At 36.1% G+C, this 22,122-nt stretch overlaps 1 protein-coding gene across 1 annotated transcript in view; it reads left to right on the forward strand.

Moving 5' to 3' along the window:
* Positions 1 to 61: 61 nt before the first annotated feature.
* The window catches only part of LOC111054354 (MAGUK p55 subfamily member 6), a 70,755-nt gene continuing 48,694 nt past the window's right edge, over positions 62 to 22,122 (forward strand). Inside the window, exon 1 of the mRNA XM_022341368.2 lies at positions 62 to 574. Within this exon, the coding sequence (XP_022197060.1) occupies positions 424 to 574 (151 nt within the window). The 5' untranslated portion in view covers positions 62 to 423. The remainder of the gene's footprint in view (positions 575 to 22,122) is intronic.

Consider the following 22,122-nt stretch of genomic DNA (forward strand, 5'->3'; position numbering starts at 1 on the left):
CAGCTGTGGAACTGCATTTTGCTCTTGTTGCAGTGTTGAATGTTGATAAGAAACTAGAAGCACGGTGTATCAAACTCTTGACTGCAACTACCAAAGTGTATTCATTTGTTGTTATTGGCGTGTTCCATGTTGCATAGACCATGCGTGTGTCATGTAGGCCTACCTTGAGAAATATGATATGGTCTGCTGCCAGTGTAACGGGGTTGAGGTTAGTTTTCCCTCGGATCTCGTGAAAAATAAATTATATCTGTCGCCGGTCTAATCGATTTCCACTCTTCTCAGCGGAATGTGCCGACAATATTCATCAGCGCTTTCTCAATTCACAAAAAATCAACCTCCGTTAATTTTTTAATGTGATTTAACTTTTGTAAATTGTATAGTTAGTTGGATTGCGAGCTTTCTTTTGCTTCTGGCCTCTTGGAAATGCACAGTCAAAAGAGCCGGTCCGGTGTAAGTTTACCTGTTACTTATGAAGACAACTATAAAAGCGATTGTCTCTGTAATTGTGACAGGGTTTTAAAACATCAAGGTTGTGTAGGTGGCAAAAAGGATGAGCTTTTCAAGACCGGCTTTGGTGAGTTGTCGTTTATTTTATTTTTCAGTACCTCAATTTTATATTGAGTTATAGGCAACATAAAAATCATCTGTGCTGGGTGGTTGCCAATTAGAATTTATAGGGTTCTATTCAAAATATTGTAAATAAGTTCAAGAAATATTTTAAATAGGTAGCTTTCACATTTTTGTAAGCTCTCAATCTCTCAAAAAAGTCCTCTTACTCATAGAACCCTACTGTGTGGAGGTTTTTTAATTTATATCATAAACTCATATTCTCTAAATAAAGCTTACAAGGGGTTTTCCACAAATAGCTATAATAGAAAAAACTATCTCACCATTTTTGGTTTATATTTATAAAAATGTCAAGTTTTATATAATAAATTGTAAGACAGCATATTCTATCTCTCCATTATTTTAGGTATACTGCTCAAAGAGAACCCTCTAATATATATATATAATATGAGGTATAATTTGTTGTTTATAAAAAATCTGCGGTAGTCATAAATTTGAATTAATTCAGAGACAGGCAGACCCGTCGTTTTCAGTACGGTACCGTATCTAAACATCCATATTGATGCATTTTTTTAATCAAAGCTCTATTATGTAACCTAATATTATTCAGAGCTACCAAATTAATTTTTTCCAGTTAACTAATTAAAAATTTCATTTGATTTTAGGTGGGAAACTTAAAATTTTCTTGAAAATATTCTCTCATTATCCATGCAAATGGAATCACTGGTACATACAAGTCCAAGCAGAATTACTGCTGTTTTATAAACATGGAAAGTTGCAGGTTTTACCTGCATGAAATATGATGGGGGAAATTAAGTAAAAAATTATTACGCTCATTGGTAGCTAAATTGGAAAAGTTCATATTGCAGGTGAATATAATAGATCGATGCTGGACTTTTTCCTTTTCATGTCTAGATGTCTATCCTTTTCTTCACCATCCTCTCCCTTTTTCCAAAGGTTTTGTGTTGTTGACGCGAATCCAGGAGCAAACTTAACTAACGGCGCTGTCGGTATCTGACTCACGCGATCTCGGCAGTCGGCACGCGACCATGGGAGGGGTGAGGTAGGGGGGACATCATCTACTAAATCAACTCCCACTGTATCATTCATGTAGCTTGCCTGTACCACGAGGAACCTCCTCCAATTATGTTAGATAGGTATAACGCGCATACGATTACGTAAATTTGGGGTTATTATTCCTTGATATTTATATGTCCAATGTCCATCAACTTCCAGAAAGAACCGTATTAATGAAATCGAAATTTTTATTGTTCTCGAGCTATAAATAGTATAGATACAGATAAATGAGTTGGTTTACTACTTCTTTGGTATCTATGTAGTATCTAAAGTGATCTCCTCATTATAATGGCAGTGTTTGATTAGCAATGGTATTGCTATCCTTGTCTATCATTCAACAAAGCAAATAGCGCTATCTCTTTCTCACTTTGCTCTGTTGTCAGATCGTCTTTTAAAAATGTAGAATTAATAATTAATTAACAAAATATTTAATCTTAATTATGACAATTCATTATGAAATTATTGAAAAATATAATTTTTCGCTTAATAAAATATAATTGATTATTGTAAACGAGAATGGAAAGTTAATATTACATCAATAAACCTTAAATTAATAAAAACAATATAAAAGCTTTTAGTAGCCCACTGTTTATTAAAAACTTTAAAATAGTTAATTTTAACAAAAGTAGCCCATTAAGTGAAGTGATTTTATCAATAAACCTGTATCTGCTACCGCCTATGGATGACATTGACAAGACAGAGGATCGCCAATGTTGTTCCCCTATCTTTCTCCACTGCCATTATAACGTGGACCTCACTATCAAATCAAATCTTAATTGTCCCTAAAAACATAATTACAATGAAAAAAAATGGTTATAAAGAAAAAAGTAAAATACAATATAAAATGAAAAAATAAAAATAGGCTACCATTAAACAGGATTATACATAACTATATTAAAAACGGAAAGTCCCTGCAAGGTTCGAGGAACCTGAGCGCAGAGGCCGAGTGTTTATAATGGTTAACAGAAGAAGAAAATAATATGGGATATTATTAAGAAATAGGGAAGAGAAAGAGTGAGTGAGGAAGGGAAGAGGAAGAGCAGAGTGAAGGCATACGGGAAAGTAAAGAATAGTTGAAAAAAATTACATTAAACATGAGAAGTCTTTATACTAAGCTATGAGGAAATTACATTGCCAAAATTTCATTGTTCGAGATTATCCATGTTTGAATTTCAATAAGCAGTTTTCTATTAAATTTACTAGTGATAAAGTGGTTAGGAATAACATTGATGAGCTTTGATACCTGAGATAAAAATTGTTTTCTACAAATTTATAAATCAGTATCTGTAATTTGAAAAGTAATAGATGAGGGACGGAGGTTGACAGAATCCAAGGGCAGGGCAGTGGACTGTGGATGATAGTTGGTATAAATACCTACAAATAAATCTTTGAATTCTGTACATAAAAATACTGATAGCTTGAAATGTGGTAAGTACGCCAATAAAAGACTAAATGAATCAACAATATAAGATTTAATAATAATAAGATGATAATAGTAGGAAGATGGCCACATACAAAAACAATTGTATCAAATATTTTGAGATCAATAAATTAATAATAGGCAGATGGCCACATACAAACAATTGAATCAAATATTTTGAGATCAATAAATTAATAATAGGCAGATGGCCACATACAAAGGCAATTGTAAGTAGGTTAAGTCTTTGAATCCTTAAATAATAATAGTCAGATGGCCACATACAAACAATTGAATCAAATATTTTGAGATCAATAAATTAATAATAGGCAGATGGCCACATACAAAGGCAATTGTAAGTAGGTTAAGTCTTTGAATCCTTAAATAATAATAGTCAGATGGCCACATACAAAAACAATGAGTCAAATCTTGGGAAAATTACAACATGTGAAATAATGTAGAGAACTACAACATTTAAATGAAATTAGGTCAATGACATTAATGACCATTAAGTTCTGACAATAACTGCAAAGGTATTAATGATATTAAATTATTAATGATATTGCAATAAATGCAAAGGTATTAATAATGATACCTGAAATGAATAATTTGAGTGCAATAATGAAAGTTATTACTAAGGTACAATAATAATGATTAAAAAATGACAATAAGCTGTAAGAAATGCTCAGCAAATAACATACATAAAAATATATGCGGCATAGGCCTTCAGTGATTTGAATGTCAAATTAGATTTCGACCTAACAATTAATAGGCGTTATTGGCCTTAAAAATATCACTTAAGAGCTAAGGGTAGCTAATAAATACAATGAGGACAGTCCGGGTTGAATATAGGCGACATGGGCCTTCAATGAATTGAATGTCAAGACAGACATCAATTGGAACGAGTAATAGGCGACAGTGGCCTTCAATGAATCACTTGTAAAGCCAAGAGTAGCTGTCAAATCCAATAAATAAATAGGCGTCGATGGCCTCAGTGAAATGAATGTCAAGCTAGACATTAACTAAACAATAGGTAGGCGTCGGTAGCCTCAGTGAAAGAATGTCAAGATAGACATTAATAATAGGCGACAGTGGCCTTCAATGAATCACTTGTAAAGCCAAGGATAGCTGTCAAATCCAATGAATTAATAGTTGCTACTATTGAATACAATTATATAGGCGTCAGTGGCCTCAGAAAATCACTTGTGAAGCCAAGGGTAGCTGTTAAATACAATGAATTAATAGGCGTCGGTGGCCTTAGTGAATTGCATGTCAAGATAGACATTAATCAAATAGTAAGTAGGCGCCAGTGGCCTCAATGAGTTGAATGTCAAGATAGACATTAGTAGGCGTCAGTGGCCTCAATGAGTTGAATGTCAAGATAGACATTAGTAGGCGTCAGTGGCCTCAATGAGTTGAATGTCAAGATAGACATTAATAAAACAATAATGATACATATGTAAATGAAACTTGAAAAGAACGAATTACATAACCTGAATAAAATTTTGAAGAGGAGATGCGGCCAGGCAGACAGGCAACGACTCCGCAATACCAACAGGAACAGGACATCAGCAAGCGATGAAGTGATTAGGCCATGCAATGACAAGCATGGAAACGTCCAATACAGCAGGCGAATCCCCCAATGGAAAGGTAGGCTGGAGCGGGTAGAATTCCAAACGAATAATCCGATCTTCAAATTGTGGAATTTTTGGATTGATTTCCAAACAGTAGAGATGATGCACTTGAAAGTTTGAGGTTCACGAGGTGAAACCAATTGTAGAAGAATGGCAACTGAAGCTCACACGAGGTTGCAATTTTAGACAAAGTTTATCCAATTTTACCAGAGTAATTGAGTGAAGAACTCGATGAATAATTGAATCACACTTGAAGAATAGAACAAACGAATTAATCTGAAGAGTAATTCACACTTTAAAAAGGTTCTGTAGATCAAATGAATAGCGATGAAACGCTCACACGCGGTTGCAATTTTAGACAAAGTTTATCCAATTTTACCAGAGTAATTGAGTGAGGAACTCGATGAATAATTGAATCACACTGAAGAGTAGAACAAACGAATTGATTTGAAGAATAATTCACACTTTAAAAAGGTTTTGTAAATCAAATGAATAGCGATGAAACGCTCATACGCGGTTGCAATTTTAGACAAAGTTTATCCAATTTTACCAGAGTAATTGAGTGAGGAACTCGATGAATAATTGAATCACACTGAAGAGTAGAACAAACGAATTGATTTGAAGAATAATTCACACTTTAAAAAGGTTTTGTAAGTCCGATGAATTCAGATGAAAGGTTTAGACCGAGCGCAGGAAGAACACACTCGACTATCTCCATTGAACGACAAACAGCAAAAGCAAAGACGCTAGTAAGAAAAAGGGGAAAGCGGAAATGTAGCCACGTACGTGAAACGTCCACAAACGTTTGGTGAAAAAGTGGCAAATGACTAAAAGGTAAGATGCCAAAAGACGAGATAAAATTCTAAAAAATCGAATAGCACAAATATTAAAATTGCAACGGCAAAAATCCGACGAAAAAATACAAATAGAAGCATAGAAAACCAGCTGATTAGAGAGTGGCAAAAAACCGCGATTGAGACGTCACTGAACAGCGCAGATGCACAAAGGACACAGCGCGCAGACAGACAGACATGATGACGACATGATGTCTACGTAGTAGCGGAACGAATAACAAGTGAAACCGTTCCAAAGATGCTTTGTCAGATTTTACAGAGGTTATACGGTGAAAACACCGGAGGTTGAAAAGATTCATAACTTTAAATTGACTATAATTCATAACTATAGATTGATGTAGATTATTAAATTTTTTATGTACTGCCTGACAGTTAAAACATCTAGATCACTAAACTGTTACTCACTTGGATAGAGTCTGGGTTTTCCCAATAGGGTTTTTCTTATGGGTTCTTATGGGTTTTTCTGGGTTTTCCTCTTATAAGGTGTTTTTGAATCATAAAAAGTTTATCCAAGTGGTTTGAGTATGTTCCACCCCAAATTTTTATTCCATATTGCAGAAATGATTGAATGTAGGCAAAATATATGAGTCTTGAGATTTTTTTATTACTAACTTGGCTGATATTACGAAATTTACTTATCCAAAAATTTCTGAGTTTGTTACATGTACTATGATGTGAACATCCCAACGCAACGTTGATCAATCATTACACCCAAATATTTAACATGATGTTCTCTATTAAGCTTTGAGCATGTACAATTCATCCAATCAGAATCGTTGCAATTTACATTATGGATTTTAATGAAATTCAAACCTTGCGGCTGGCCTATAGAATTTGGGGAGAAAGACATGAAATTACTTTTTTCAATGTTCAATGTTAATATATGCTCATCAAACCAGAATTTTACTATTTTAAGCCCAGATTCTGCTGCTTTTTTAGTATCCTCCCAATTGGCTTCACTGAATAACAATGAAGTATCATCAGCAAAAGCAATTGCAACACCATTTTTTAATTCTAACTTGAGAAGATCATTCATGTAGATTAGGAAGAGAATCGGCGACAAGACTGTTCATTGAGGAAGACCGTAATCAGTGGGCCCGTTCTGTGTACATGGAATGTGGTAAATTGTCCGATTCACAATTTACCAAGTAAAAAGTTCCACGTTCAGATTTTACATAAACTGGGCCCCTTGTGTCATACGGGGGTATGGCACAATAAGAAAAAGTAAGAAATAAAAATCTGGCAAGGCAATTGGAAATTGAAAACTGGGCCCCATGTGAGAACAGGGGAAAGGAACAATGAAACCTGAAAATACAACATGAACCATGAGAGCAAGGGGATTAACTAGAATCCTCATCAATGGGAAGAGGTGCTAAACTCGAAATAGCCCTCTTAAAGGTGCCGGAGGGAGTGAGGACAGTGACAACTTGAACCTTGTCGTCCTTACCGGGATGAACTTCAGTAATGCGTGCCAGCTTCCAAGTGGACTGCGCTGAACCAGGATCCTTCAAGATGACAACTGTACCGACCTTCAAATTTTCATAATTGTTTAACCATTTGCCTGTTTTCTGAAGAGTGGTGGAGGAATGGGTCTTTTTTCTGAAGAGTGGTGGAGAAAAAGTATGAGATTTGGGGCCGCCTACACGAATGGGAATAGGACCGGCGTAATCCAAACCACAATTGTAAAAGGGAACATTGGCCTGAACGCGGGCCGCTGGTAAACTACCCATGATTTGCTCAGAGCGAAGAGCCGAAAAGCGAAAACACAATATGCAATGCCGCAATACACTTTTGATGGTGCGACGGGTGGAGGGAAACCAAAATCGTTGTCTTACACTGGCCATGGTGGCCTGCACCCCAGCATGATTTATACGACGATGGTGAGCAACAATCAATGCACGAGTGAATTTGTGATTGCTGGGCAACAATATTTGATGTTTGTAATCAAATGAAGCATTTGCGTTTTGCAAACGTCCACCAACTCTGAGCAGAGAATCTGAATGAACGAATGGTGACAAGGCTTTAATAGAACTATTAGGCAATAGCTCCTGATTTTGACGCAATGCTTTAAGTTCAGCAGAGAAGGTCTCTTCTTGAATAGATTTGAAGATACAATTTTCAGCTTCTGAAATTTCAGAGACAGCTAATTGACCAAAGCGCGGAGCGACTGAATTTTGTTTCCTACAATTATGAATGAACCGTAGAACATATGCCGTTGTACGAACAATTTTGTGATAGGTGGAGCAACTATTGATTATACCTGAAATAACATCACTTTGAGAAGAAGTCGTAGCTAATACCTGAACTGATTGAGAACTGATGCCTTGAACTGATACCTGAACTGATTTCTCTAACTGATGAGAGACATCATTTGAAGTTAGAAAATTCGACGTGACCCTACGGGGAGCGGCCACAGGTGAAGCGGGGAGGCACGAACGAGGTGCTGCAATAGGACGAATAGATTTACAAGGACCAAATATGACCCAACCTAGACTGGTTTTCTGAAGAATGGGAGCGTTTTGAGCCAGATACAATTTACCAGGCTGAAGTATAGATGCGAATATACCAGCACCAAGTAACAAATCTACAGGTTTAGATTGATCAAACAATGGATCCGCTAATTTGAGTTCAACGGGAATTGAAATTTTAGAAAGATCGATGTTCGTCCTAGGAACATTAGATGATATGCTATCAACTACAATACAATTTTCTTCGACCGACCACGAACGATCAGCAGAAGACAAGCAAACTGAATGAGAAACAGATGATTTGGTCTTATTCTCACCTACACTATGAATCAAAGTGTCAGAATACAAAGTAACAAGTGACAATTTTTCAGCCAACCTAGTTGACATCAAATTACAATCAGAGCAAGAGTCTAAAAGCGCGGTTGCTTTAATAAATTCCCCACTAGAAGATTGAACCAAAACTTCAGCAGTAGGTAACAAGGCGACAGTTGATTGCTGTTGCAAACACAGAGACGAAGTGGAGCTCATTGTGACATGAGAGTTCTTCTGAGGCTGTTCTGCATGAGAAACAGCTTGCTTAGTTGTTTCCACATTCTGAACCATGACGGAATTTAAAACAGCATTCTTACCATTGGAGGGAGCAAAAGATTGAGAATGAATAAGATTTGAAGTTACCTTATCCTTAGAAGTAGGCTGGGTGTCCCGTGATTGAGGATACGACCTGTGAAGAACAGTGTGGTGACTCTTGCCACAAAGTGTACACGATTTGTCGGAACAAACATGATTGGGTGCGAAAGGCTTGAGGCAATTATAACATAACCTTTTGTCACAGACAGCGTTCCAACGATCAGTAACCTGTAACTTCAATAATTCATTACAACGATTTGGAAAATGACCAACAGAATTACAAAAACTACAAGGTGACATGGAAGAGGTAGTAACCTGCATCCTAGCTTGAACATTTGATTGACTTTGATTGAACTTCGGCTTGCTATGAGCACCAACCGAGTTGGATGTACTTTGCTGTACATTTCCTTGATGATGGTTAGCTGAGCTTGAAGCAACAGCTTCCATGATTTTGCATTGCGATTCCAAAAAATTCCAGAATTTGTCAATGGTGGGAATGTCGTGTATACCAACACTCTTTTCCCATTCTCGAACAGTAGCAGTATCCAACTGCAACAACATTTTGTGCATATACAACAAGTCCTTGATTTGGACTACAAGTTGAAGCGCTTCGAGCGCGGTGATGTGGGACTTGCAAAAGTCAATGAATGCCCGTAATGATTGCGGACAGTTACGCTTTATGGTAGGCGGAGATTCAATTGCCGTGACGTGCCTGGCAGCAATTAATCTCTTGTTGTCATACCTCTCTCTTAAGAGGTTCCATGCAAGCTGAAAACCATTTTCGTCAGCTTCAATGTGTTCCACTCTAGCAAGAGCTTCACCACTGAGTGATTGACGAAGATAGAAAAATTTCAATGAATCATTAATGTTATCTTGATTACCGATAATATTAGTAAAGGCACTTGAGAATGCTTGCCATTTTGAAAGCTCCCCATTGAAGCGTGGAAGCGGTATCTGAGGCAACTGAAAATTTGCCAAAGGTGCGTTTTGAGATGTTGGCCGCTGGGAAGCACCAGCAGTGGCCTCATTGTTGCATTGTCTGCTTTCAAAGGCAGTTAATGCAGCATTTGCCTTAGAGGTAATGGAGATAAACTTATTGAGTATCTCAAAATGAGTTGAAGTGTCCTGCACTTGCAACTCTGAATTCCCTAGTCGTTGGTGTATCTTATTATACTTAATTCTAAGTGAACCTAGTTCGTTTTTTACAGTCAATAATTGATAATAAGTGGCTTCAGAGTCCACAACATAATCGTTATAGCTGGTTATGAACCAGTCTATTTCCTGGTGCAAATTGTCTCTTGCATTGAAAAGAGCAGAAGGCTCAGGAAGTGAATCTTCCTCATGATCCGACATGCTAAAAAATTAACAGAAAAACCTGAGTGAATGACAAGTAGGCACTGTAGCAATGCGATTGCTGCGCCAATAAGCAACCTTGGGCGCTGGTCCAGTACGCAGAGAGGCACGCCTGTGGGTTTGAGGCAAGTTGTATCAAGCTTGCTGTGCGGCGAGTCAAGTAGCGAGCTCGCAAGGCGGTGTGGTATGCCGTGTGTTGTTTTCTCAATGCGCAATAGCCGTCTGTGACCAGTTCAGTGCGGTTCAGTCTCTCAGGGTACAAGATAGTTGATAGCTGGTGCATACACGTCGCAGCGTGCTTTGAGTTGCAGCCAGTACTGAAAATTTGAAACAGGTGTGTGAATGCTTAATATTAAACAATTTAAACATACAAAGGTACAATGAAATAAAATATACACTAGAGTGGGACCTAATCATTGGCGTCAAGCTAGACTATTAGGCACACGGTCACTGAAACCCCAAGGTTCAATGGACCAAGAAATGGGTAATAAAAATTAACAATTATCCTAGGTAACACTGGGTCAAAAATGAACGGGCTGGAGGACCAATTTTTATCCAATTGGCCCCCAATTAACAATATCCTAGGTAGACACTAGGTCAAAGATGACGGGCTGGAGGACCAATTTTTACAATTGGTCCAATTAACAATTATCCCAGGTAAACACTGGATCAAGAAATCTGGCCCGGATGAACCAATTTTTATGACAGAATCCAAGGGCAGGGCAGTGGACTGTGGATGATAGTTGGTATAAATACCTACAAATAAATCTTTGAATTCTGTACATAAAAATACTGATAGCTTGAAATGTGGTAAGTACGCCAATAAAAGACTAAATGAATCAACAATATAAGATTTAATAATAATAAGATGATAATAGTAGGAAGATGGCCACATACAAAAACAATTGTATCAAATATTTTGAGATCAATAAATTAATAATAGGCAGATGGCCACATACAAACAATTGAATCAAATATTTTGAGATCAATAAATTAATAATAGGCAGATGGCCACATACAAAGGCAATTGTAAGTAGGTTAAGTCTTTGAATCCTTAAATAATAATAGTCAGATGGCCACATACAAAAACAATGAGTCAAATCTTGGGAAAATTACAACATGTGAAATAATGTAGAGAACTACAACATTTAAATGAAATTAGGTCAATGACATTAATGACCATTAAGTTCTGACAATAACTGCAAAGGTATTAATGATATTAAATTATTAATGATATTGCAATAAATGCAAAGGTATTAATAATGATACCTGAAATGAATAATTTGAGTGCAATAATGAAAGTTATTACTAAGGTACAATAATAATGATTAAAAAATGACAATAAGCTGTAAGAAATGCTCAGCAAATAACATACATAAAAATATATGCGGCATAGGCCTTCAGTGATTTGAATGTCAAATTAGATTTCGACCTAACAATTAATAGGCGTTATTGGCCTTAAAAATATCACTTAAGAGCTAAGGGTAGCTAATAAATACAATGAGGACAGTCCGGGTTGAATATAGGCGACATGGGCCTTCAATGAATTGAATGTCAAGACAGACATCAATTGGAACGAGTAATAGGCGACAGTGGCCTTCAATGAATCACTTGTAAAGCCAAGAGTAGCTGTCAAATCCAATAAATAAATAGGCGTCGATGGCCTCAGTGAAATGAATGTCAAGCTAGACATTAACTAAACAATAGGTAGGCGTCGGTAGCCTCAGTGAAAGAATGTCAAGATAGACATTAATAATAGGCGACAGTGGCCTTCAATGAATCACTTGTAAAGCCAAGGATAGCTGTCAAATCCAATGAATTAATAGTTGCTACTATGAATACAATTATATAGGCATCAGTGGCCTCAGAAAATCACTTGTGAAGCCAAGGGTAGCTGTTAAATACAATGAATTAATAGGCGTCGGTGGCCTTAGTGAATTGCATGTCAAGATAGACATTAATCAAATAGAAAGTAGGCGCCAGTGGCCTCAATGAGTTGAATGTCAAGATAGACATTAGTAGGCGTCAGTGGCCTCAATGAGTTGAATGTCAAGATAGACATTAGTAGGCGTCAGTGGCCTCAATGAGTTGAATGTCAAGATAGACATTAATAAAACAATAATGATACATACGTAAATGAAACTTGAAAAGAACGAATTACATAACCTGAATAAAATTTTGAAGAGGAGATGCGGCCAGGCAGACAGGCAACGACTCCGCAATACCAACAGGAACAGGACATCAGCAAGCGATGAAGTGATTAGGCCATGCAATGACAAGCATGGAAACGTCCAATACAGCAGGCGAATCCCCCAATGGAAAGGTAGGCTGGAGCGGGTAGAATTCCAAACGAATAATCCGATCTTCAAATTGTGGAATTTTTGGATTGATTTCCAAACAGTAGAGATGATGCACTTGAAAGTTTGAGGTTCACGAGGTGAAACCAATTGTAGAAGAATGGCAACTGAAGCTCACACGAGGTTGCAATTTTAGACAAAGTTTATCCAATTTTACCAGAGTAATTGAGTGAGGAACTCGATGAATAATTGAATCACACTGAAGAGTAGAACAAACGAATTGATTTGAAGAATAATTCACACTTTAAAAAGGTTTTGTAAGTCCGATGAATTCAGATGAAAGGTTTAGACCGAGCGCAGGAAGAACACACTCGACTATCTCCATTGAACGACAAACAGCAAAAGCAAAGACGCTAGTAAGAAAAAGGGGAAAGCGGAAATGTAGCCACGTACGTGAAACGTCCACAAACGTTTGGTGAAAAAGTGGCAAATGACTAAAAGGTAAGATGCCAAAAGACGAGATAAAATTCTAAAAAATCGAATAGCACAAATATTAAAATTGCAACGGCAAAAAATCCGACGAAAAAATACAAATAGAAGCATAGAAAACCAGCTGATTAGAGAGTGGCAAAAAACCGCGATTGAGACGTCACTGAACAGCGCAGACGCACAAAGGACACAGCGCGCAGACAGACAGACATGATGACGACATGATGTCTACGTAGTAGTGGAACGAATAACAAGTGAAACCGTTCCAAAGATGCTTTGTCAGATTTTACAGAGGTTATACGGTGAAAACACCGGAGGTTGAAAAGATTCATAACTTTAAATTGACTATAATTCATAACTATAGATTGATGTAGATTATTAAATTTTTTATGTACTGCCTGACAGTTAAAACATCTAGATCACTAAACTGTTACTCACTTGGATAGAGTCTGGGTTTTCCCAATAGGGTTTTTCTTATGGGTTCTTATGGGTTTTTCTGGGTTTTCCTCTTATAAGGTGTTTTTGAATCATAAAAAGCTTATCCAAGTGGTTTGAGTATGTTCCACCCCAAATTTTTATTCCATATTGCAGAAATGATTGAATGTAGGCAAAATATATGAGTCTTGAGATTTTTTTATTACTAACTTGGCTGATATTACGAAATTTACTTATCCAAAAATGTCTGAGTTTGTTACATGTACTATGATGTGAACATCCCAACGCAACGTTGATCAATCATTACACCCAAATATTTAACATGATGTTCTCTATTAAGCTTTGAGCATGTACAATTCATCCAATCAGAATCGTTGCAATTTACATTATGGATTTTAATGAAATTCAAACCTTGCGGCTGGCCTATAGAATTTGGGGAGAAAGACATGAAATTACTTTTTTCAATGTTCAATGTTAATATATGCTCATCAAACCAGAATTTTACTATTTTAAGCCCGGATTCTGCTGCTTTTTTAGTATCCTCCCAATTGGCTTCACTGAATAACAATGAAGTATCATCAGCAAAAGCGATTGCAACACCATTTTTTAATTCTAACTTGAGAAGATCATTTATGTAGATTAGGAAGAGAATCGGCGACAAGACTGTTCATTGAGGAAGACCGTAATCAGTGGGCCCGTTCTGTGTACATGGAATGTGGTAAATTGTCCTATTCACAATTTACCAAGTAAAAAGTTCCACGTTCCATGAGAGGAATTTTGACAGATTCTGTTCCAGAATCCTGTTCCAGCTCCAACTTTCTGCCCCACAGTCGAAGTGTGGTAAATTGTCCGACCTGGTACAGTTTGTTTACCATAGCATAGAATACATAACCAACAATATGATGTTTGATAACCATTCATTAAATGAGTTTTTCTTGATAGAAAATTTGAGAGTAATGGAATAAAAGAAATTTACACTTTTCTAGACGGTAGGTTTGTAAAACAACTCCTTTCTTCATTCACGCAGCTAGTAAACGACACATTTAAGTGCAAATCAACTTTATATGTGCGCCAAAAGCTTGAACCAACGATTTTGAAATGGCGTTCCATGGGAACATTTTGCACTAAACTAACTAACTACGCCTCTTCATTTTTTTTTATTCTCCTCGAGTTTCTTATTCAACCAAGAATGCCGAAAGAATGACGTGAATCTCACTATTGCACCTGCGCATTTCTCGGCAAATTTGAAAGCAATCCATGCTTTGAAGAATCATCGAATCGTTCAGCGATCAATGAAATGCGACAATGCGTAACCAATAGTTGACATTCAATAGAGACCACCCAAACAAAGTATAGTCATGTTTGGGTTGGACACGTTAAGTCTTCTGTCCCGGCTGCCTAATAACTGTCATTTGGGTCAGTGGCCCTGAAATTTATCAGGTGCAACATGAAAATTCTGACACCAGACCTGAGCCAGCCAGGTCACTCTATATTATTATTAGTATAGACCAGCTGTATAGTAGGCATACCTAATATCTATATAAATAAAAATCGAGCCTCAAATTTTGACGTTCAATAACTTTTTTATGTGTGCACCGAATTTGATGATTTTTGTTTAGTTGTATTTGATATGTTCAGGAGCAGGTTTATGGCCTATCAAATTATGATCAGACTTCAGTACTCTTTCCTACGATCCTTCAAAGTTTACAGTCATGTAATCCTTATGAAAGAAGATTTGTGAGCTGGTCACACACAGAAATAAAAATCAGCTGTTATAATCATTGCGTCATCCAACAGCCGTCGGTAGATCTGTTTTTCTATTTTTCTTTCTACTGATTCACGAAATTTTAATGCCGCGGTGCGAACGACGTCCAAACTTGGGTCGTAGAACTCGAAATGCTGTAAATTTAGGATATGCACGGGAAAATCAGCAGCAAGGAGATATGCCATTCAATTTTCCAGCAAGATGCATTCAACTATATCTAAAAATACAAACTGCTGTACAACGAACTAAGCACATGGGAGGTCCATATTTAGATGTAAAATACTGATTGTCGAATAATTTTATAAAAATATAGTGCATCAGATTAAGCTAAGACTAAGCACACCTGAGGAGGCGCGGCTTGGTGATACAAAGTGTTGATCTTATGGAGATTGCCTTATCACACCGTTCCACGCCATGTCCGATTCAGTGTGTGTGTTCTTCCATTCAAACTAATATAAGCAAGAAGCACCTGGATTCAAAATGCCGCATCGCACCTTCTAAGGTGTGCATCCAGCTAGTTCGTCATGAGATGCATAAACTATTTGGCGGTACGAAAATCGCCGGGCCAGCTAGTTTTGAATATTGTTCCCTTTTTTGATATTAATAGGATAATAGATTAAAAATACAATAATTGTAATTTTTATTTATGAAAAATTGTATTTTCAATCTATTATTTTATTAATTTCAAGAAAGGGTACTACAATTCTATTTTATAAATAAAGGATAATAATATAATTATGAAGTTACATTCATAGTCGGTTACACGACCGATGGCTACGACTCTTCTAAATACTCTTACAGAATGTAAATCCTTTATATTAAGCGAGCAATTTCTGTATATCTGTTTATATTTTTATATCTGGTTATTTATGTTCAACGGATCTCGAAAACGGCTCCTACGATTTTCACAAAATTTGGAACATAGTAGGTTTATGATATAAAAATTCTATTACACTAGGTCTCATCCTTGGGAAAACTCGCTGAACGACATTAAAAGGATAAGTCATCCTTGGCAACAGCTGAGACTTTCGTCGTCTGTGGATAGTAAAAAGTGAGCGAGTGATTCTGTGGAAAATCAAAATATCGCATCCCCGAAATTCATAAGCTGACGTATAGCCAGCTGTAAAATATAAACACGATCATTTTAGAGAATTGTGTTCTGTCATGGCTTACTCTATCTATAGTAGGCTATGGTTTTGTTTATCAATAAATAAAAATAACGAGCGAAGCTCGGTGCCCCGATATTATTTATTAAACACTGCACTAAAATGTAGTTTATCTGGGTGGTATCTCAATTTACAAACATTATTATTCACTACTGTGTCCTAATAAAATGGCTTTTTTGAGCTTGGTGTGGTGGCCCAGACTATAAAATGATTTTTTTTATAGAATGACTCTCAAGTAACTTGGCTTCTGCTCATTAAATGAAATGGAAAATATTCTTCATTAGGCTGAGTTGGGACTTGAAGGGTCCTCCTTACCACTCAACTTGAAATGTGATGTACTCATGTCATCACTGTTTTATTCCCTTAAATTCCTCCTGCTTATCTTAGTTTATATCCCCTTTTCCCTGCCTAGTGATTTTTTATTCAACATTCTGGCAGCTTTGTCTTGAAAACGTTATGTGCTGAGAACAATTAGGGGAGCTGCTCAACCAAATAATGTCTGACTTGGGCGTTGTCTCCACCACCTTCGCTTGGACGATCCAATTTGGTTTTCACTGGTGGCTCGTTGGTCGAAAGTCACTGCTGAGCTGAGCACTTACAAGTTTGTCAGAAACAGAATCGAGTGGGTTTGTGATTGTCTTTTACTGAATAATATACTAATTATTAAAATGTGACAACCATAATTTCTTCATTAGTTCCTGCCCGTTTTGAATTGTGTTGATCAATAAGTACAAAGTTAATTCAATAACTAATTTTTTTCATGGAATGAATCAGTAGGCCTAGACGGTATCAGTCCGCGGTTGGCTACGATGCTATAAGCATTTCATTTTTCTAATCGCTCGGTATACGTAATATGACAGATGTATTATGTGCCTGCTACTCTCGTTGGACGGTTTTTGAGCCGATTCTGCAAGAATCATTTAAGTAGTTCACGATGGTTCGATACCTGCTTTCTTGTTACGTTGTACTTCAGAAGATTCTGTCTCGTACAATACACGCTACTTTTCTGACAAAATTGTCTCGTTTCTTATGTGGTGAGGCTAGCCTGCATAACTGCCCCCCCCCCTCCAATCACCCTTGCTGACACTATCACAGTCAGTCACAGATTGCTCTGCGAAGCGAAACGCATTATAATACAGTTGGATAGGCTAGCTATAGTGAGATCCACTAACTGTCAACATACGTGAAACGGTAAACATTGGTATTATGTATAAGGAATGCTGACAGAATAAAGTGAATTCAACTATAGCTAGCTTTTTCGGTTGAACTGACGTGTGAGGATATCCTGGTCCTGGTCAACTAGTTTGAATATAACTGATTAAGAGATTTATTGTGGCTTATAATACTGTCGGTAACAAGCAAGGTCATTGTCGGAAGTAGTAGCCCTATATTACTAAATGAATTATAAAATTCACAGTGATAATATAAAAAAAGGCAACGACGTTCTATTATAATTCGTAAATGAATAATTAATTTAAACTCAGACTATACAAATCTATTATACGTTTGTTTGAAATAATAGATAATAGGCTACATTTGCACAGAGTTTAAAGTTTCAAGAACAGAGATGAGCCGAAATGAAAATTCTGGCCATTTTCAAGTACCGTACTACATGAGTATCTGTCTGCCTACGAAGACGTTGTATAGGTGTATGTAATTTCTCCAACTTTCCAAAGATGATCGGAAGGATAAGGGAAGTTCTGGAAAGAGTGCCATACACAGTCGTGGATGAATGAATCATTGAATTAATAAAAAATAAACATTTCCTTTAAATTAACTGAAATTGGTCGATTTCTTCCACGGGGTGCTCCTGGGGGCAGTGCTGTTTTTGACATCTCCTTGCTCTATAATGTTCTGTTCTTTATTATTGATTGTGACAATTCAATGTTGTGAAGCTTGTTTTTTATGCAACTCACTGAATAAATAAAATTCGATTTGATTTGTAATTTGCTGTAATTTACTTTTCAAGCTGTATGAATTGTGGTTCCGCGCCGAATTGTATATTTTATTTTGTATACATTATTTGAACAAGGTTTTGTAGATTGATTTGTGGACTTGCTATAGGTTGTACTTGACTGCTACCAAGCTATTTGAATACTTATTTCACCAATGACAGTCTATTGCATTCTAGTCAAAAGATTTCTTAAACACACATTCCAATTTTTTTTTCTCATGTCTTATTTGGATTCATTTATATATGTAAACTATATGCCGTCAAGAAACCTCTTGTCACGAAAAGGTTGTAAAGAGCTCTTCGTTTTCGTCCTTTTCTAACATTGAACATTTTCGTTGTCAACTACAACAGAGGAGAACATAATGAAGACCGCACTTATTCATTAGGGCTTATTTCCCAGGCATTAGTCAATTTTTTATGTAGGCCTACAGTGCCCAAATAGCATACGGTACCATTTCTTTGGCGGATATATGAAGTATATTTCCTTATCATGTAAAGTAGCTGTACATAGTTATGCATGTTGGAATAATGTCTTTAGGCCCTTACCATACCATTATCATCCGTTATCAATCTGGTTGATGCGTGATAAAACTTCAATATAAATTACATATGTTTGTCAAAACAACAGGAAATGGTAGTTAAGATAGTAGTAAAAGTACGTACAAAGTAGAGTTCATTGACAGAAATATTTTAAAGGTATCATATTTTTCGAAAATTTAATACTTGAAAATAAATGTACAGTACAGAAAGTACAAAGATTTTTCTGCTTTTGTACACGAATACAAAACCTGTTCGAATTTCGCTTTTCTTTTATCATTTTCATAGTTCGCGCTTTACGTGATTGTTACTTGCCTAGAATAATAAATTTGGTTTAATTTTTTTTGCTGATTGTGATGTCCACATGAACTCTAGGCTTGTGCGTCGGTAATGAGTAAATGAGTCCATGGGCGTAGATCCTGGGGGGGACACGTCCCCCCCCCCCCAATGTTTTATGGTATAGGCTATGTCCCCCGGAAAAATTTATTGAAGTTTTTAATTATGATAACACATTTTAATTAGTTCATTTTTTTGCACAAGAATTTAGTACGATCATCTCATTTAACCCTTTCTATCCCAATTTATGAAAAAACAAGATGAAAAAATTATTCTGGTGTTTTTATGTTTCAAAACACTCTTAAAAATGAGAAAATAATTTTCCCCAAATTTTTCTCACCCTCCAGGGGCCCCTAGGGGTTTGTTGTTTTAAAACAGCATTGGGACATTTGGGTCATTTCAAATACGTATAGTAAAAAATTTTGGTTTTGCATTAGAAAAATCAATGGTACTTTCATCATGCTTCATTCAAGGAAAGGTGAATGATTTCATTATGGAATCATTCCTAATCAATATTTTTTTCTTGATTTCAACATTATAACAATGAAAGTCATATAATAAAATTCTCAAGAGTAGTAAAATGGATTCTCAAAAATGTGATACACAGAACCAGATTTTGGTGACTAACTTATTTATTATATTCATAACTGATACATATTTACATAATATAGAAACGTGAAATTGAAACTGAAAATAAGGTTCTAAATATCATAAATTTCCTACTCTTTTAAAACTATATTTTGGTTACTAACTTATTTATTATGTTCATATCTAACTGATACATACTCACATAATATGAAACAAACTAAAAACTGGAAATTGTGGTTTATCATATTATAAATTTACTACTTTACTACATCTACTACTTTATCATATTATTTACTATTTTTGTAGAACAAGTTGTTCCTTGTAGCCTATTGGATTTTTTTATTTTATCTATGGTAATCATTGGAACACATTCTGTTTGGGACTGAGCAAAGACGTACTCCACATTTTGTGCAATACACCTTGGTGTACCCAGTCTTACACAGCTTGCAACGTCCTAGTTTTGCAAAATACCCATGTTTGTGCCCAATATTTCATCCAGTGTCTGGAGAAAAAGGGAATTATGAAGCTAGGTCACACTATGTAGCAGAGCTACATGTAGCTCAGCTATAAAGCTTTGCTACAAGTTCAAAGAGTGACTTTGGAGATATGCTATATAGCAGTTGAGCCTATTTTCTCAGCTATATAGCAGAAAATGAGCTATCCAAAATTTACAAAATTATCCAATATCTTCTCTCTCTTCTCTGTGCTGAAAGCATCACAGTAGCTTCGCCAAAAGCAGTGGCTGCTGCAAGAACTACATTCTTCTTTGGCATCTGGTTGGGATAACTAAGCAGTGAATAGTGGTTTATTCCAAACTATATGTAGCTCTGCTACATGAAATTTGCATAGATCTCCTTATAGCAGAGCTATATGTAGCTCAAATTTCATATAGCTCCCCAGCTACATATAGTGTACACTACTATAATGTAATGTATAATGTACTATAGTGTACAACTACATATAGTGTAAATGTAGCTTTAGGCTATTTGCTTTCATACCAATGAGTCCTGTAATACAGGACTGCTGACTCAGGTAATGATTTAGATTGCACAGGTAAACAGACTTTTGAAAATAAATTGGAGAGAATCTTACCTGTACATTCTCTTGTAGAGGATCAGCAATAATCATTTAAGTAGTTCACGATGGTTCGATACCTGCTTTCTTGTTACGTTGTACTTCAGAAGATTCTGTCTCGTACAATACACGCTACTTTTCTGACAAAATTGTCTCGTTTCTTATGTGGTGAGGCTAGCCTGCATAACTGAAATTGGTCGATTTCTTCCACGGGGTGCTCCTGGGGGCAGTGCTGTTTTTGACATCTCCTTGCTCTATAATGTTCTGTTCTTTATTATTGATTGTGACAATTCAATGTTGTGAAGCTTGTTTTTTATGCAACTCACTGAATAAATAAAATTCGATTTGATTTGTAATTTGCTGTAATTTACTTTTCAAGCTGTATGAATTGTGGTTCCGTGCCGAATTGTATATTTTATTTTGTATACATTATTTGAACAAGGTTTTGTAGATTGATTTGTGGACTTGCTATAGGTTGTACTTGACTGCTACCAAGCTATTTGAATACTTATTTCACCAATGACAGTCTATTGCATTCTAGTCAAAAGATTTCTTAAACACACATTCCAATTTTTTTTTCTCATGTCTTATTTGGATTCATTTATATATGTAAACTATATGCCGTCAAGAAACCTCTTGTCACGAAAAGGTTGTAAAGAGCTCTTCGTTTTCGTCCTTTTCTAACATTGAACATTTTCGTTGTCAACTACAACAGAGGAGAACATAATGAAGACCGCACTTATTCATTAGGGCTTATTTCCCAGGCATTAGTCAATTTTTTATGTAGGCCTACAGTGCCCAAATAGCATACGGTACCATTTCTTTGGCGGATATATGAAGTATATTTCCTTATCATGTAAAGTAGCTGTACATAGTTATGCATGTTGGAATAATGTCTTTAGGCCCTTACCATACCATTATCATCCGTTATCAATCTGGTTGATGCGTGATAAAACTTCAATATAAATTACATATGTTTGTCAAAACAACAGGAAATGGTAGTTAAGATAGTAGTAAAAGTACGTACAAAGTAGAGTTCATTGACAGAAATATTTTTAAAGGTATCATATTTTTCGAAAATTTAATACTTGAAAATAAATGTACAGTACAGAAAGTACAAAGATTTTTCTGCTTTTGTACACGAATACAAAACCTGTTCGAATTTCGCTTTTCTTTTATCATTTTCATAGTTCGCGCTTTACGTGATTGTTACTTGCCTAGAATAATAAATTTGGTTTAATTTTTTTTGCTGATTGTGATGTCCACATGAACTCTAGGCTTGTGCGTCGGTAATGAGTAAATGAGTCCATGGGCGTAGATCCTGGGGGGGACACGTCCCCCCCCCCAATGTTTTATGGTATAGGCTATGTCCCCCGGAAAAATTTATTGAAGTTTTTAATTATGATAACACATTTTAATTAGTTCATTTTTTTGCACAAGAATTTAGTACGATCATCTCATTTAAGGAGTTCGTCTATTATGTT

Source organism: Nilaparvata lugens, chromosome 3 (assembly GCF_014356525.2).
Source record: "Nilaparvata lugens isolate BPH chromosome 3, ASM1435652v1, whole genome shotgun sequence".
Classification (NCBI taxonomy): Eukaryota; Metazoa; Arthropoda; class Insecta; order Hemiptera; family Delphacidae; genus Nilaparvata; species Nilaparvata lugens.